This window comes from Arachis stenosperma, chromosome 7, assembly GCF_014773155.1.
Source record: "Arachis stenosperma cultivar V10309 chromosome 7, arast.V10309.gnm1.PFL2, whole genome shotgun sequence".
Taxonomy (NCBI): domain Eukaryota; kingdom Viridiplantae; phylum Streptophyta; class Magnoliopsida; order Fabales; family Fabaceae; genus Arachis; species Arachis stenosperma.
This window is the reverse complement of record NC_080383.1, coordinates 86,572,405-86,588,572: the sequence shown is the minus strand read 5'-3', so window position 1 is coordinate 86,588,572 and position 16,168 is coordinate 86,572,405. Positions and strand designations below refer to the sequence as shown.

Below are 16,168 nucleotides of genomic sequence, written 5' to 3'. Positions count from 1 at the left end.
GGACTCATCACCTGCCTTCACTAGATTTGGTATGCAAGTTGGACAGATTTTTGTATGATTTCCTATATAATCGGTTCTTTTTCCCGAATTTTACTCTTAGCAATTCTCATGTTCGAAGCAAAATGCTTTCGAATTAGACGACGAATTACAAATGTTTGAAAAAGTTTTATTGCTATTTCGTGAGGTAATCCACATCAATGTAATGAAAGTGATGGTCCTACTACAATAATAGAACGCCCCAAATAATCAATTCCAAGCAGGGTTTCGCAAAATCTTCCCTCTTTACCTTCAATTATATCTGAAAATAATTTGTAAACCTTATTATGACCATCCCTCATCGGTTGCCCACGGATTCCATTATCTAGAAGCGTATCCATGGCTTCTTGTACCAATTTCTCCTGGCACATTACTAATTCTCTTGGCGTAGATCTACTTGTTGTTAATAGATCGATAAGAGTATTGTTCCGATAGATAACTCTTCGATAGAGTTCATTAATATCTGAGTTCATTAGTTTTTCCCCATCGATTTGAATAATAGATCTCAACTCGGGGAGAAGAACTGGTAAGAGACATAAAACCATCCATTTCGGATTTATATTTGTTCGGATAAAATGTTTAGTTAATTCTATACGTTGAACCCAAAAAATTTTTCTTCTTCCAACTTGACGAGCCTCCCATTCATTTTCATTACCGTGGATCCCCCTTATCCTAATTCTTTCCACTCTACTAATGAAGAATTTATAAGAATTGTCAAATCCAGATCGCCTAGTTGTTCTCAAATAGTACCCGCTCCACTAGAAATTTCTCTATTTCGAAATGCATCGAAACCCTGTATAGTAAAAAAAGTGGCATGCTATATTTTCAGGATTGGATTTCATATTCGAATAAACCTCGTAATCATAAGAAAGTAGGATTTTTAACGACGGGTCTAGCAAACAAAAAATTTGGATAGAATCCAACTAATGGATCAATGGGATCTCCCCCTTTCAAAATCGGATGTGAAAGTTTTCTTTCATCCGGCTTAAATAATTAAGTCCAAAATAAAGAATAATGAATTTCTGCGTTCAAATTCTATAAAATGGAGAATCAAATAATCTAAAAAATTTTACTCTTTACTCAAGTTATCACTAAAGAAAAACTCAACAACTTTTCATTGTTAATGAACTCCTTTTCTCAATTATCACAGAAAAAGAGGTATAAAATTTTTTAGTGGTCTACTCCCCTCGAATGGAAAATCTCCTTCATTTTTAATTGAAAATAAAAGAGTATCTCTAAATTCATAAGAGATTTACTTGTCTATCTTATGTATAATTTCATGTGATCTTTTAGGCCCAGACTTAACCTCGATGGTTATGTCACGATATCCTTATTATCTAAGCCTATATATGATAGATAAACTTCAAAAACCATGATACTTTTGCTGATTTGAACACAAATTCCGTTCTTTAGAAAAGAAATAGAATAATAGAATTATAGTAAATTCCCACAAAAGGTCCTTTTTTATGAGGTAAAGCTTATATTTTTTTGTTATTAAACCATAGATCTATTCCCCTTTTTAATTAAATAGAAAATATTTCCTATACCTAAAATTCTGAGTTTCATGTTACTCACTTTCAGAGACACGTCAGATATGGGACATCCCAAATCAATTGATTGGAATGATAGTTTATTGTTCAAAATCTGTACAATAAAATTTTTGATCAAATCACACATCGTAGTAAACTAGACCTTCTAATTCTTTAAGAGGTTTATCCAAAAGATTCACGATATAACTAGGAAGATGTTTCAAATACCACACATGGGTTAATGGGCATGTGAGTTTTATATAGCCCATTTGATATCTACATATCCGAGAATCAACAAATTCTACCCCACATTGTTCGCAAAATTTTTGGTTGTCTTTTTTTTCTCTCCGATCACTCAAAAATTTTCACAAGCACAAATTTCACTTTTTACAAGTCTGAAAATTCTTTCACAAAATAATCCATCTTTTTCAGGCTTATTAGTTTTGTAATGAAAAGTATAGGGCTTTGTTACCTCCCTAACTATCTCTCCATTAGGTAAGATTTTTTTTGCCCAAGCAATTATTTGTAGAGGAGAGACCGAGCCAATTCGGAGTTGTTGATGTTTATATTGATCAATTATAGAGTAAAAATGATGATTCCATCCAATTAAGCTTCCTTCCTATGAATCCTGAAGTTCTTCTCAAATACAAGGAAATGATTCAATTCCATAGCTAAAGATCGTAGTTCTCGAACAAGTAATCGAAAGGATTTTGGAGCGTTCGTGGGTTTTGGTATTGTTCATCCAATGATCGTAGTCGCGAGTACTATTTGACGAACTTTAATATGATCATATTTATAAGTAAGCATCTCTTGCAAAATATGAGCTACACCAAATCCCTAGAGAGCCCAAACCTCCATCTCACCTATGCGCTGTCCTCCTTGTTTAGCCCTTTCTCTAAGGGGTTGTTGCATAACAAGTGCATAATGCTCACAAGAATGTCTGTGTATTTTTCATCAACTTGATGAATTAATTTTAAGATATAAGGCTTTCCTATTATAATAGGCTGTTCAAAAGGATCCCCTGTTCTTGCATCCAATATTCTACTTTTGCCCGGATACTCGGGTTCAAATATTCACGGATTCAACGTTTGTTTACTGGCTTCATATAATTCAAAAAATACTAGTTTTATCGAAGCCCCTTGCTCATATTTTTCATCAAATGGTGCTATTCGATAATGTCTATCTAGCATATCCCCCGCTAATCCAAGTGAGCATTCAAATATCTGTCCTACATTTATTCTTGACGGAACTCCTAATGGGTTGAAGACCATATCAACGGGTCTTCTATTTTGCAAATAAGGCATATCCTATCTAGACAAAATTTTGGAAACGATACCCTTATTTCCATGTCTCCTGGCCACTTTATCACCTACTTTGATTTCATATTTTTGTAATATATATATATATATTCTAATAGTTTCTGGATTATAATTAGAACCTCTTTTTTTTTTTTGAATCCATCTTACATCAACAACTCGACCTCTACCGCCTATAGGTAGTTTTAGACAAGTTTCCTTTGAGGAGGATTCTTGAATTCCAATTATAGCTCATAATAATCTATCTTCCGAGGCATACGAGGATTCTTGTTTCATTTGAGGCGTTAATTTCCCCACTAAAATATCGCCCGTCTCTACCCAAGATCTGGGGGTAACAATTTCATTTTTGTCTAAATTTCGGAGTAAATGGGCTTCTAGGTGTGGGATTTTTAGTGATTTTTTCAGGACCGTGACTTGTCACATGAGTTTGAATTTCATATTTCCGTATGTTAAAAGAAGTATAAATATCTTCATAGACCAGACATTCGCTGATGAGTACAACATCTTCAGAATTGTAACCCTCCCATGGCATATAAACTACTAGTATATTTTTTAACAAAGCAAGTTCGCCGCAAATTGTAGCAGCACCGTCCGTTAAAATTTGACCCCTTTTTATGCATTTACCGCGTTGAACTTGAGATTTTTGATGCATGCAAGTATTTTTATTAGAACCTTGATACATAACCAATGGGATGTTTAAAGTCTCCCCATTGCCCAATAGAAGGATATTTTCAATATCGGTATAAAATATCTTTTCCTCGTGTTCCGCTATAGCGGAAGCCCCTGAATCTAAGGCTACTTGGAGTTCCAATCCTGTTCCCACAATGCACTTTTCGGACCGAAAAAGTGGAACTGCTTGACGTTGCATATTTGAACTCATTAAAGCTCGATTTGCATCATTATGCTCGATAAAATGAATGAGCGAAACTCCAATAGAAAAATATTGAATGGAAAAAATACTTCGGAGATGAACTTCTTCTCATGCAATAGTCAGAAGTTCTTAACGATATCGTACTGGAACAATATGTTCCTCCCGAATACTTCGATTCAGTGCTAAATAATTTCTTGTAGCTACCATATAATATTCATCTCTACTTGGTGGTAAAAAAAAGCATCCATATTCTTTTTTATCTCTTATCAATTTCATAAAATGGACTTTCTATAGACCCACAACAACCAATTCTTCCATGAATAGCTAGAGAACCAATAAGTCTAACATTGATTCCTTCAGACATATCAATTGGATAAATGCGTCCATAATTACTAGGATGGATATCTCGTATCCAAAAACTAGCAGTCAGCCCCGTCACCCCTCCGGGGCCCAAATAACTCAATTTTCTACCATGAACTATTTGGGTCAATGGATTGGTTCGATCCAGAACTTGAGATAATGGATGTAATCCAAAAAAAGATTCAAAAGTAGTTGTTGGTGAAGTATTTGGGTCTAATTGCTCCACATATAGTTACTCTAACTATATTTTCTAAACGAACCAGAGCCAATCCGAATTGATCTTGTAAGAGATCTGCTACAGAACGAATATGTTTATTTTTCAAATGATTCATATCATCAAGTGTACCCATTCCAAATTTCATTCCAATCAAATGATCGGCAGCTGCCAATATATCTAGTGGTAACAAAAATATATTGTTCTGAGGTATATCAAGATTCAATCTTCGATTCAGATTTCGTTGACCAATCCTTCCTAATTCACATTGTTGGTGAAAATTTTTTTTGTAATTCCTTGCACAAAGATTCAGAAAATACATGATCTCTGCCTACACAAGCAAATTATTTATAAAACTCCAAAATGGCGTTTTCTTTTGACCCAATTTTTTTCCTTATCATTCAAGAAAGACAAGAAGAGTTCAGGATAGCAAACATTTTCTAGAATTTTGTTTAAATTCAAACTCATAGCTAATAATAGAACTAGAATAGATATTTTCTGTTTTCTACTAACACGAGGCCATATCTTTGCTTTTCTATCAATCTCTAGTTCTAATTTCCCTCCCCAATCCGATATTATAGTGTCAGTATAGACCAAAATCCCGTTATGGTCAAATTCTGACCGACAATAGATACCAAGGCTTTCCAATATTTAATTGATTACAATTCTATAAATTCCATTTACTATAGAAGTTTCCAAGGAGTTCATTAGAGGAATATTTCCAATAAAAATTGTTTGTTCTTGGATATCCTTATTGCTTTTCCCATTAATCCCATAGATACATATAATTCAGAGGAATATGTAAGTGATTCATATACGACATCTTTTCTTTTATCAAGGGTTCTACCAATTGGTATGTTTTCGCAAATACAGGCTAACAGGCAATAGAAGGTAATGAAACACCAAGTTGTGCACCACTTTCATTGATGTTTAATATACTCAGTCAAGGAATGATTATACCCTTTTAACAAAATTTAGTGATTCAAACTTCATAGCCATTCTCGTCTATATAGATGATTTAATCATGGATGGCAATGATATGACTGAAATACAGGAAATCAAAGATTACTTACATGATCTATTTTGTATCAAAGATATTAGTGAGTTGAAATTCCTTTTAGGACTAGAAATAGTTCAAAGCAAGAGGGAGATTGCAGTATGTCAAAGAAAGTATTGACTCGATCTACTTAGAGACTATGGATTGATGGGAAGTAAAGCAGTTTCAACTCCTATGGACATTACAATCAAACTGGCCAGAGATTTTGAAACTCCTCTCAACTCCAGCTCAGAGTATAGAAGATTGGTAGCAAGATTACTCTACTTAACAAACACACGACTAGCTATAGGTTATGCAATAGGGAGATTGAGTCAATTTTTAGACTGTGATACTAACAAGCACTTTGAGGCTGCTATAAGAGTGCTTAGATATTTGAAAATAGATCTTGCACTATAGCCTAATATTTTCATCTTAGACAAATTTGAGGCCATGTGATTTTTCGGATAGCGATTGGGGAGTATGCTCAGACACAAGAAGATCAACATTTGGTATTATTTATTCACGAGAACATCAATCGTGTCATGAAAAAGTAAGAAGTGAAACACATTCACAGTTTCATTATGTGAGGTTGAAAATATAGAGCTCTAGCTATGGCAACCCGTACGTGAGGCACAGTGAATTACATATATTTTGGAAAATTTGCATATCAAATTAGAGAAATCAAATGCTATTTACTGTGATAGTCAATCAGCCTTGCATGTTGTAACAAATCCTATGTTCCACGAAAGGATGAAGCACATAGAAATGGATTGTCATGTTGTTAGAAATAAATGGCAAGAATAAATGATAAACTATTATCAGTCTCCACAATAAATCAAACAGCTGACATATTGACTAAAGCACTAGCTCTTAATATGTTTCAAAAATGTCATGGCAAGTTTAGAATATTAAATAAAAATGATTCTGATTGGAAAAGGGCATATTTGAGTTAGTGATGGTAATCAGTGGCTAAGAGAATGGGGGTTGAATCTTAACCCCTTTTTCGCTGAATCTCAATCTCTAATTTTTCAAACAAACTTTAGGAGATATTTTCGCTTTTGTCTCGTGTCGAGTTGAGAAACACTTTTGTTTTGTCTCGTGTCGAGTTAAGAAACACTTTTGTTTTCGTCTTCTGATTAACAGAAACAGAGAAAGGAGTAAAGAAGAAGAATTGACACCAAATATATCCTGGTTCAGTGATGAGCGGATAATTTATACGCTTTTGGCATTATTTTTAGGTAGTTTTTAGTATGATTTAGTTAGTTTTTAGTATATAATTATTAGTTTTTATGTAAAAATCACATTTCTGGACTTTACTACGAGTTTGTGTGTTTTTCTGTGATTTCAGGTATTTTCTGGCTGAAATTGAGGGACCTGAGCAAAAATCTGATTTAGAGGCTGAAAAAGGACTGCAAATGCTGTTGGATTCTGACCTCCCTACACTCGAAATGAATTTTCTAGAGCTAGAGACGCCTAATTGGCGCGCGATCAATTGCGTTGGAAAGTAGACATCTTGGGCTTTCCAGCAATGTATAATAGTCCATACTTTGCCCGAGGTTTGACGGCCCAAACTGGCGTTCCAAGTCAGCATAAAAATTCTGGCGTAAAACGCCCAAACTAGCCTAAAAGCTGGAGTTAAACGCCCAAACTGGCACCAAAGCTGGCGTTTAACTCCAAGAGAGGCCTATGCACGTGAAAGCTTCAATGCTCAGCCCAAGCACACACCAAGTGGGTCCCGAAAGTGGATTTCTGCATCATTTACTTATTTCTGTAAACCCTAGGTTACTAGTTCTCTATAAATAGGACCTTTTACTATTGTATTTTTATCCTTTGATGATCCTTTGATCATCTTTTGATCATCTTTGATCTTGGGTTTGGTCTTTGAACCCTTTTTCGTTTGTTCATGTTATTAGGAGGCATGGCCGAATCCTTTCACTTGTGTATTTTCAACTAAGGTGTGGAGCTCTGCTGTTCCTCATGAATTAATGCAAGTACTATTGTTTTTCCTTCAATTTACGCCTACTTCTTCTCCAATATATACTCTTGTTCTTAATTCAGTTAAGTCAGAATGAAGGGGTGACCTGTGACAATCACCCAATCTTTGTTACTTGCTTAGCTAAGATCCGCGTGCCTGACAACCACAAAAGTGGTCTACATGATGTTCAACGTAGTCATTGGACGCCAGCTGGAGTATACTCTCTTGGATATCTAATACAGGGGACCAAGTCCATGAGATTAGTATCTTCGTAGTATAGGCTAGAACCATTGGTAGCATTCCTGGGATCCGAAAAGTCTAAACCTTGTCTGTGGTATTCCGAGTAGGATCCGGGATCCGAAAAGTCTAAACCTTGTCTATGGTATTCCGAGTAGGATCTGGGAAGGAATGACTGTAAATAGCTTCAAACCTGCGAATTTTGGGCACAAGTGATAGTGAGCAAAAGGACAATGGTCCTATTCCGACGCTAGCGGGAACCGACAGATAATTAGCCCTACAGTGACAGCGCAGATGGATTTGTTTTCATCCGAGAGGATCATACAGCTTGCCATGGAAGGAGGTAACGCATGGTTGGAAGAAGGCAGTAGAAAAGCAGAGGTTCAGAAGCGACAAAGCATCTCCATACGCTTATCTGAAATTTCCACCAATGAATTACATAAGTATCTCTATCTTTATTTTATGTTTATTTATCTTTTAAGTATCAAAACTCTATAACCATTTGAATCCGCCTGACTGAGATTTACAAGATGACTAAAACTTGCTTCAAGCCGACAATCTCCGTGGGATCGACCCTTACTCACGTAAGGTATTACTTGGACGACCCAGTGCACTTGCTGGTCAGCTGCACGAAGTTGTGTATCACGATTTCGTGTACCATTCAGCCACTAGGTGCAATGTGGCCTACATCCAGTCTCCATCACAACAATGATAAAATTTCACTATCTCTTTTTCAAGATTACAAACACCAATTTCTTTTCCTAGGATCTACCCAATCTAATCTGGGACAAGTCCAGATTCTAAACCCAATCTAAATTTGACTTGGATTCAAACTAAGCTTTCAACAACAAAGTGCTCATCCAACTTGCAAGGGACTATGACTCACACTAGCTTTCAACTGCAAAGTGATAACCCAACTTGCAAGAGAATCCCCTCAGGATCATGACAACAAAACAGAAAAACATACAAAGAATTTCTGAGATAACTATGGCTTTTTCTTTAACTCTATGCCTTTTTCCACTCATTAGCTTTTTCTTACAAAACCTCACATTTTGCCTTTTACCAATGAAATACAGACAGACTAAACTGAGAAAAAGAAATATTTAATGAAAGTCATGAAGGAGAAGAATAAACAGCTTAAAGAGCTATGGGAACCCAAACGTGTGCTCTCACTCCTTGATCTCAATCCTTGGCCGTTCATCCTTATTATAGAATGAAAAACTTCCAAGGTTGAAACCAGTTCAACCAAGCAACTTCTTCTCCAACCAAAAACAGCAGCGGTTCGAACAAAGAGAAGAGAGAGGGAAAATCAAAAACCAACATACATGTACCTCCCTCAACCCTTTTCATCAAGCTCCTTCCATCTGAACCCTTGATTTTGTCTTTGGCTCCAAGAAAGGATTCGGACCATTGATGATCTTCTAACCTAGGACAGCTTCTTGCCTTCTATTTTTGCTTCTTCCTACGTGTAGCTCAACCGGTATCTTCTTTCTTTGATGAACAAAAATGAAACTAAACTTTTTCACCTCAGATTTGCTTCTTCACCAAGGCAAATTGTTTCTTTTCTTGGCATCAAAATCTTGAAGCCATCTTTCAAAATCTTTCCTTCTGAAGTAAAGATCTTCCTTTCTTCTTCATAGTCTTTTTCTTCCATAGGCTTCTCTGATAGCTTTTTCAATCTTTTTCTCTGATGGATGTGACCAAAAGACAAGAGAGAGAAGAGAGAAGAGAGAATTTTCATATGGAGCTTGTGGCTTTTGGTCATAAATCACTCTCTATGCATTCTATTTTCTTTCTTTCTTTCTTGTAAGATGATGTGATTTGACGGAAGCAATTGAGAGAGGAGAGAGAAGAGAGAAACTTTCATTGGAAGCCATCAATGCAAATTAAATTGAATTGATTTTGGAGTTTCAATTACCAAGGGTGTAGTAATTAAAACATGCTTTTAATGAAATTAAACTCACTTGAATTTTTACTTTCAATAACTAAGAATGATAACTTTACAAAGTGGGACCCTTTAATTTTGTGATCACCGTATGGGTTCTTGAAGGCTTTGGGCAACTTTTGGTTCTCTTCCTTTTAATTCATCAAGTTTGTTTCATGGGCTTGTGATTGGGCTTGCCTTTTCTTTCTCAAATTTCAGTCACTAAATTTTGGATCAAGTATTTGTGATGGAGTTTGACCAAAGAGAATATTGATTTGGGCTTTAGACATTTGTTCCTTGGGTCAATTGGTTTCACTATCCTTTTAAAATTTAGTCACATGATTTGAAATAAATTTATATTAGGCTAAATTTGTTTATGGTTAAACTGGACTTGCAATAACTGGACCAAGATAAAAATTAATTTTTTTTGCACACAAACCAAATTCATCAAATAAAACAATTAATTAATAATGTTTGATCATCATTTTAGTTTTTTAAACTCAACAGTTAGTATATCAGTTAACCATACATATAAAATAGTTAGTTTAACAGTTGATTGTACATAACTAATAGATAAAAAATTTCATTAGTTAATTAATTAATTAGTTTGTTCACTGTGTAGTTAGGCAATTAAGCTGGAATTTGTATATATATGATGAAAATATTTTATGTAATTAATTTTTGTGCATTTTTGTAATGAAAAGCTCCGAAGTGATAGAAGTGTGACATACTCTTCCTTATTTGCTGAAAGTTTCGTGAAGTTCATTTTCTTCTCTTGAACTTACCTTTTCAAAAAAAAAAAAAAAAAAAATCTAAACATGACGTCTCCAAGCTTTCCAGCAACAGAATTCAAGAGTGCTCAGTGTAACATTCATCCAAATCCAAATTTCGTCTCCAAACTGGAAGCATCTTTAATTTGGTTGAAGTTCAAATTTTGATATTATATTATGATATATATTTCTTTTAATTTAAGAATGTAATTAATTACTATATCTCTAATAATAATAATAATAACTATCAAATGAGTATTCCAATCAGAATTGATGTGAAACTATAAATTACGGAATAGAACCACGATTTTGACCTTATTTCTTCTTGTAGTAAATCACGAACACAGCATGATTACTATTTTGTTGCTCGATCATAAATCATATAACCACGTTTTCAATAAAAAAAAAATTATCTTATTTTTATTTTATTAAATAAAAACTCAAATATAAATCATGCCTAATGTAGTTGCGTTGATTTAATTTAAGAATTTCTTTTGGGTACTTTACTACAAACTCAAAATCAAAATAACAAAAACACAACGGAATGAATCAACAAATATCATTCTTAAGGATGAATAATGAGTCAGAAACATGCCTGATGTCCTTTTAAATTAAGTTGGCAATCCCCTCTTTAAAGCAAATGTTTTCATTAAAACAAATATCTCTCACTAATTAATATTTAAGAGAAAGATAAATATATCCTTGACTTTTTGTTATGTGGACATTTTTGTTCCTAACCATTTGAAAATACTTTTAAATCTCTCACCTCCTTAAATGTTGGATGGATCCATGCAAATGGCTCCGCCAAACCTAACAAAAAAATGTGACATCTCGTTCTAATGACTGGCGTTACAAGTGCACACGTGGCATATGAGAGAGAAAGACTTTTTTGTCTAATTTTCAAAACTACCATTCCACTCAAACTGAAATTCACCTTGCAATCTTCTCCGACTCGGGATTGCTCCGCTTATTGGTGTTGAGATCTAGCCAAATTAAGCCGTGGCAATCGCCCAGCTCCGACGGAATATTGCCGGAGAATGAGTTGTTACTAAGCTTCAAGATCGCCAAATTCAAAGGCTTTCCAACCCAGGGGAATTTACCTGTGAGCATGTTATTCGAAAGGAAAATCCAATTCAACTACATGCATTTGCTTAAACCCGCAGGGATGCTTCCTATGAGTTCATTGAAGTCCAGGATTAAATTCTGCAGCATCTTTATGTTACCTAGCTCCTGAGAAATCTCACTGGTGAGCAGTTCAGTCATATGATAAGTCTCGGAGGTTGGAGAGTGACCCCAAAGTGGAAGGGTTCTATTCAGGTAGTTGAAACTCAAATCCAATTCAACTATGTTGGAACAGTTGCTGAAAGTGGACGGAATAGAACCCGTAAAATGATTATTATGTAGGAACAGTTCATTCAAACGATTCCTAAGATCTTGACATACACAGCCACTTTGGGATTGTACTATAGAAGTTTTTGAACTCAGATCCAACGATTCCAAACCTACCATCTCCGTCAATGACTCAGGAGCACCCCTTCAAACTGGTTGATCCCAATAGAAAGCTCCCTCAGTCCCTCCATTTTCACGAAAATCTCAATCGGTAACTCACCGAAGAATCTGTTCGACGATATATCGAACGAGACGAGAGATGAGTACGAAGTGAACTCGTCATAAATTGGACCCGTGAGGTTATTGGACCATAGATCGAGATCGACAAGCGTAGAGTAGAGAGCACCTGCCATGGCGACCGGAATCTGGTCGGCAAAGTGATTGTGGGAGAGGTAAAGGAACTAGAGCGAACTGGTGGGAAGTGAGGAAATGGGGCCGGAGAACTGGTTGTCATACAAAACTAGGTAGTTTTGAGGGAGAGGAATTTTTTACCCAGTTTTTAAAACTACCATTCCACTCATATGCAACGTGTACACCCGTAATACCAGGTCATTCCAATGAGAGTCACGTCATAGTTTTTCGTTGAGTCTGAGCATTTGCACAGAGAAACCAATCCATTCAATTTTTAAGGAGGTGGAGAATTTAAAAATATTTTCAAATGATCAAAAATAAAAATGTCCTGAAAAATAAAAAATCAAAAAATTATTGGTTATTTTCTCTTAATATTTTAAGGAAGTGTAGTGCACATGTATATATGCATGTGAATGTACAGCAAATTAAACATGAATAATTTTTTTTTTTGGAAAAAGCTTAAACTATCAAAATTAAATTCTAATAAATTACTTCCTCTATTTTATATTAATGAGTAATGACCATTTTGATTTTCTTTCAGATTAAGAAATTAATTTACAAAGTAGTTGAATATAATATAATATAATTTTAGATACATAAATCGTTAAACATATTAAAAATATTTATAGTAAATGTTTATAAACATGAATTGATAGAGTAATAACTGGATAAGGATAATAGGGAAAAAAGGAAAGTGGAAAAACAGAAAGAAATGATGCAACAAAAAGGAGATTTAAATTGAGATTTTTATTGCAAATAGCAAACTCTATACCATACAAATGCTATAACTTCAAACTCTAACACATACTTGTATTTTTCGATAGTTGTTGCAAACCTAACAAACACTTAAAATTGACTATAACAATATATATAATGAAGCTTATTACAAGACAAATTAAAAGTGTAATATATATTCTAGCTAGCAAATACGTAGTACAAGTGAACAACAACTATATATATAGAGCCTAGATCAGAGCAATTATTAAATCAACTTTATGGGGGAAGGAGACCCACTAATCACGATCCTTAATTATTGTTTATTATAATAGGAAGAGGAATAGCTTGGAGGGGTTGATCCTTGTCCATATTTCCAAGTTTCCAATCAAAAGAGTTTAGTAGTGATCCCAACATGACATGAATCATTCTCATAGCTAATGGAGAACCAGGACAAATTCTTCTTCCACTTCCAAATGGTGTCAGCTGAAAATCTCTTCCTTTAACATCAATTTTAGATCCCAAGAATCTCTCTGGCAAGAACAAATTGGCATTGTCCCACACATTAGGGTTTCTTCCAATAGCCCATTCATTTATGAGGACCCTTGTACCTTGTGGGATCCTATAACCTGAGATTTCCACATCTACCTTAGCTTTTCTTGGGAGCAAGAGTGGAGCTGGAGGGTGTAACCGTAAACTCTCTTTTACAATTGCTTGTAAGTATGGCAGTTTGGCAACATCGGACTCATCAATAGGATTACCTCTTCCAATGTTTTGTTCCAACTCTTGTTTGGCTTTGGACATAACTTCTTGATTGTGGAGTACTTCAGTCATTGCTCTTTCTAATCCATATGCTGTTGTATCCGTTCCCGCTACAAGTAAATCCTACAATATAATTGAACCAAAATTTTCTAGATGAGAAATGAAACTGTCATATCGATCAATTAACATTTGTAAAGTCTTTCTTTGTGTAGCTTACATTTTTGTTTTATTCATTTGAAGTCAAATGTCAACTTATTGTTGAAAGAAAAATTACGAATGTTTAGTAACAGTTTTTAAAAGTCAAAAGTAAAATGATTTGATTTGTCCACAAAAAATGTTAACGTATAAAATAATTTAAAGTTATCATTAAAAAATAGCTTTTAAAAAAACAACCTTTAGAGCACTGATTATAATAGTAGTTTTCATTCTTAGACAGTGCAAGAATTTTTTTTTTCACATCAAAACATTTTTAGAAAAACTGTTCACATGGAATAGTTAGTAAAAAAAAAAAAAAACACTTCCAAACAGTTTTTATAATTATATTGACCCTAATAACATATTTGTAATGTTTTCTTGATAATTAGTAATTAATTGTAAATTTATTTTAACTACTTCTTCCTTTAATCATACGGACAAATAAAAAAGGATAAGAAAAACTTACAAGTAGAAAGTGTCTGATTTTTTTCCTGTCCATCCTCTTGCTATCTTCTTGAGAAACATCAAGGAGTGCATCCAACATGTCATTATTTGTGACATAATTTCTCTCTTCTCTCAGCTTCAACCTTTTGTCAATCAACTTATCCAAACTATGGAAGAATTTGGTAAGGTAATTGATAGTGTGTCTTTGGAGGCCTTGAGGGTCAAATATTTTCAAAACTGGGAAAATATCCACCACATTTGTTGTTCCAGTCAGTTTCAAGAGAGTGGACACAATGTCCTTGTACTCTCCATTCTCTACAGATTCAACAAAATCCTCAGACACAAAAGTATAGGACAAGAAATTTATGCATGCCCTAAAAGCCGCGTGTCCTACATTAACAGCTTCGCCTGTTTGGCCGTATTTTCGCATGTCGTTGAGAAGATCTAGAAGCTTCTTGCGCCGAAGCCCTTGACTTAGATCAAGGACTTTGGTGGAGAACAATTGTTCATTGCATATTTTCCTTAGATCTTTCCAAAGTGGACAAACCGGTAAAAAGGGCAAGCTATAGTTATGGTGATCAAGGGAGGTTACAATACTCGGAACCGTTCGATCGGAGAACAACAAATCATTGGTTTGGAGAACTTCTTTGGCAATGTTTGGTGAAGAGATTACTACAGTGGTTGATTGACCAAACTTCAAAAACATTATGTCAGGGCCATAAAGCTTAGCAATCTTGGCCAATGTTTGTTGTGGCTTATTGCAAAACTCAACAAGGTTTCTTACCATGGTAAAAAAGGAAGGTCCTGGTGGTAATGGAAGCTTGTGTTTTGATTTTTCTCTTTTTGCATGAACAAATTTCGTGACAATGCATGTCATCAATACAAGGATCAATGATAGGGACAAGTAAGAATAGCAATGCATAGAGATTGAGAGGGTATGATGGTCATTATTTGGTTCAAGAATTACTTCACCAAATAATGTTGAATTCATTGATGCATGCCAATGTGCTAATAACAATGTTGATTCCATTAATGTCTTTATGAGAAAAACAAAATCAGATAATTATTGTATGTTTTGATTCAAATAATAATAGAGAGTGTAGTAGTGTCAAGTGTGTTGATGCAAGTGGTTGTGGTGATGAGAGTAAGGAACATCTCTGGCTTTGTTTATATAGTGGTGCAGTGACTCTAATTAAGATGAATAATCCATTATCTTTCACACACGTGGTGTTTTTCTTTTTATTTTTTTAAATATCTTCAAAGAATAGTTGAATTTATTGTCAATCTTAACACATGTCCATTTGGGGTAATTTAAATAGTGATTATTTCATATTTTATATTATCATGGGTAGTCATGACATCGAAGCGCGTCTAAACACTTTGACATTAGCACAGGTTACGTTGTTGAACAAACTCTAATAGAATAATTAAGCAATGTTAACGACTAAAGAAAACAATAAAAGAAAATAGAAAACAACAATAACAACACTTTTTGATCCGTCCCTTATAGCTAGTGTTCAACTAGCTTATAAACAGTGACGGAGCTTAAAAGAAATTTTAAAGGGGCAAAAATTTTAACATAAAATTATATAATGCTATTGTATTAATTATTTTTAAGTTTGTTATTAGTATGACAAAAGATATATAAAAAAAAATTATAATTGTAAAAAATTAAAGTATTATAAACCGTAAAATATGTAAAAAATTATAGTTAGAACAATAAATATTAAAAATTAGAATATTTATTGAATGTTTGATGTTTTTTTTTTAAAAAATCAATTGAAAAATTAATAAAATAATATTAAATTTGATAAATAAAAAAATTATTCAATATTTTAAAGGCTTACAAATTCTTTATTAGTATATATGAATACAATTATACTAATATTTATTGAAAAATTTTGTATTTTGTCTAATGTAAATTTAAATTTAAAAAACCAATAAAACCTAAAATACCACTAAATTACATAAAAAAAAATCTAAATAAGCTTGTAGTTTTGTTCAATTAGTTTTTCTTTTCATTAAAGGGTGAGGTAAGAAGTTGT

At 34.0% G+C, this 16,168-nt stretch overlaps 1 protein-coding gene and 1 pseudogene across 1 annotated transcript; both read right to left on the bottom strand.

Annotated features, from left to right (window-relative positions):
- Positions 1-20: 20 nt before the first annotated feature.
- LOC130940048 (DNA-directed RNA polymerase subunit beta'-like) lies at positions 21-11,777 on the bottom strand (annotated as a pseudogene).
- Positions 11,778-12,842: 1,065 nt separating this feature from the next.
- Positions 12,843-15,230, bottom strand: LOC130941660 (7-ethoxycoumarin O-deethylase-like). The gene is made up of 2 exons (XM_057870217.1): positions 14,146-15,230; positions 12,843-13,607 (listed from the first exon to the last, which is right to left on the bottom strand). Exons 1-2 carry the CDS (start codon positions 15,151-15,153, stop codon positions 13,035-13,037), a joined length of 1,581 nt encoding a protein of 526 aa, XP_057726200.1. The 5' UTR covers positions 15,154-15,230; the 3' UTR covers positions 12,843-13,034.
- Between the last annotated feature and the right edge of the window lie 938 nt (positions 15,231-16,168).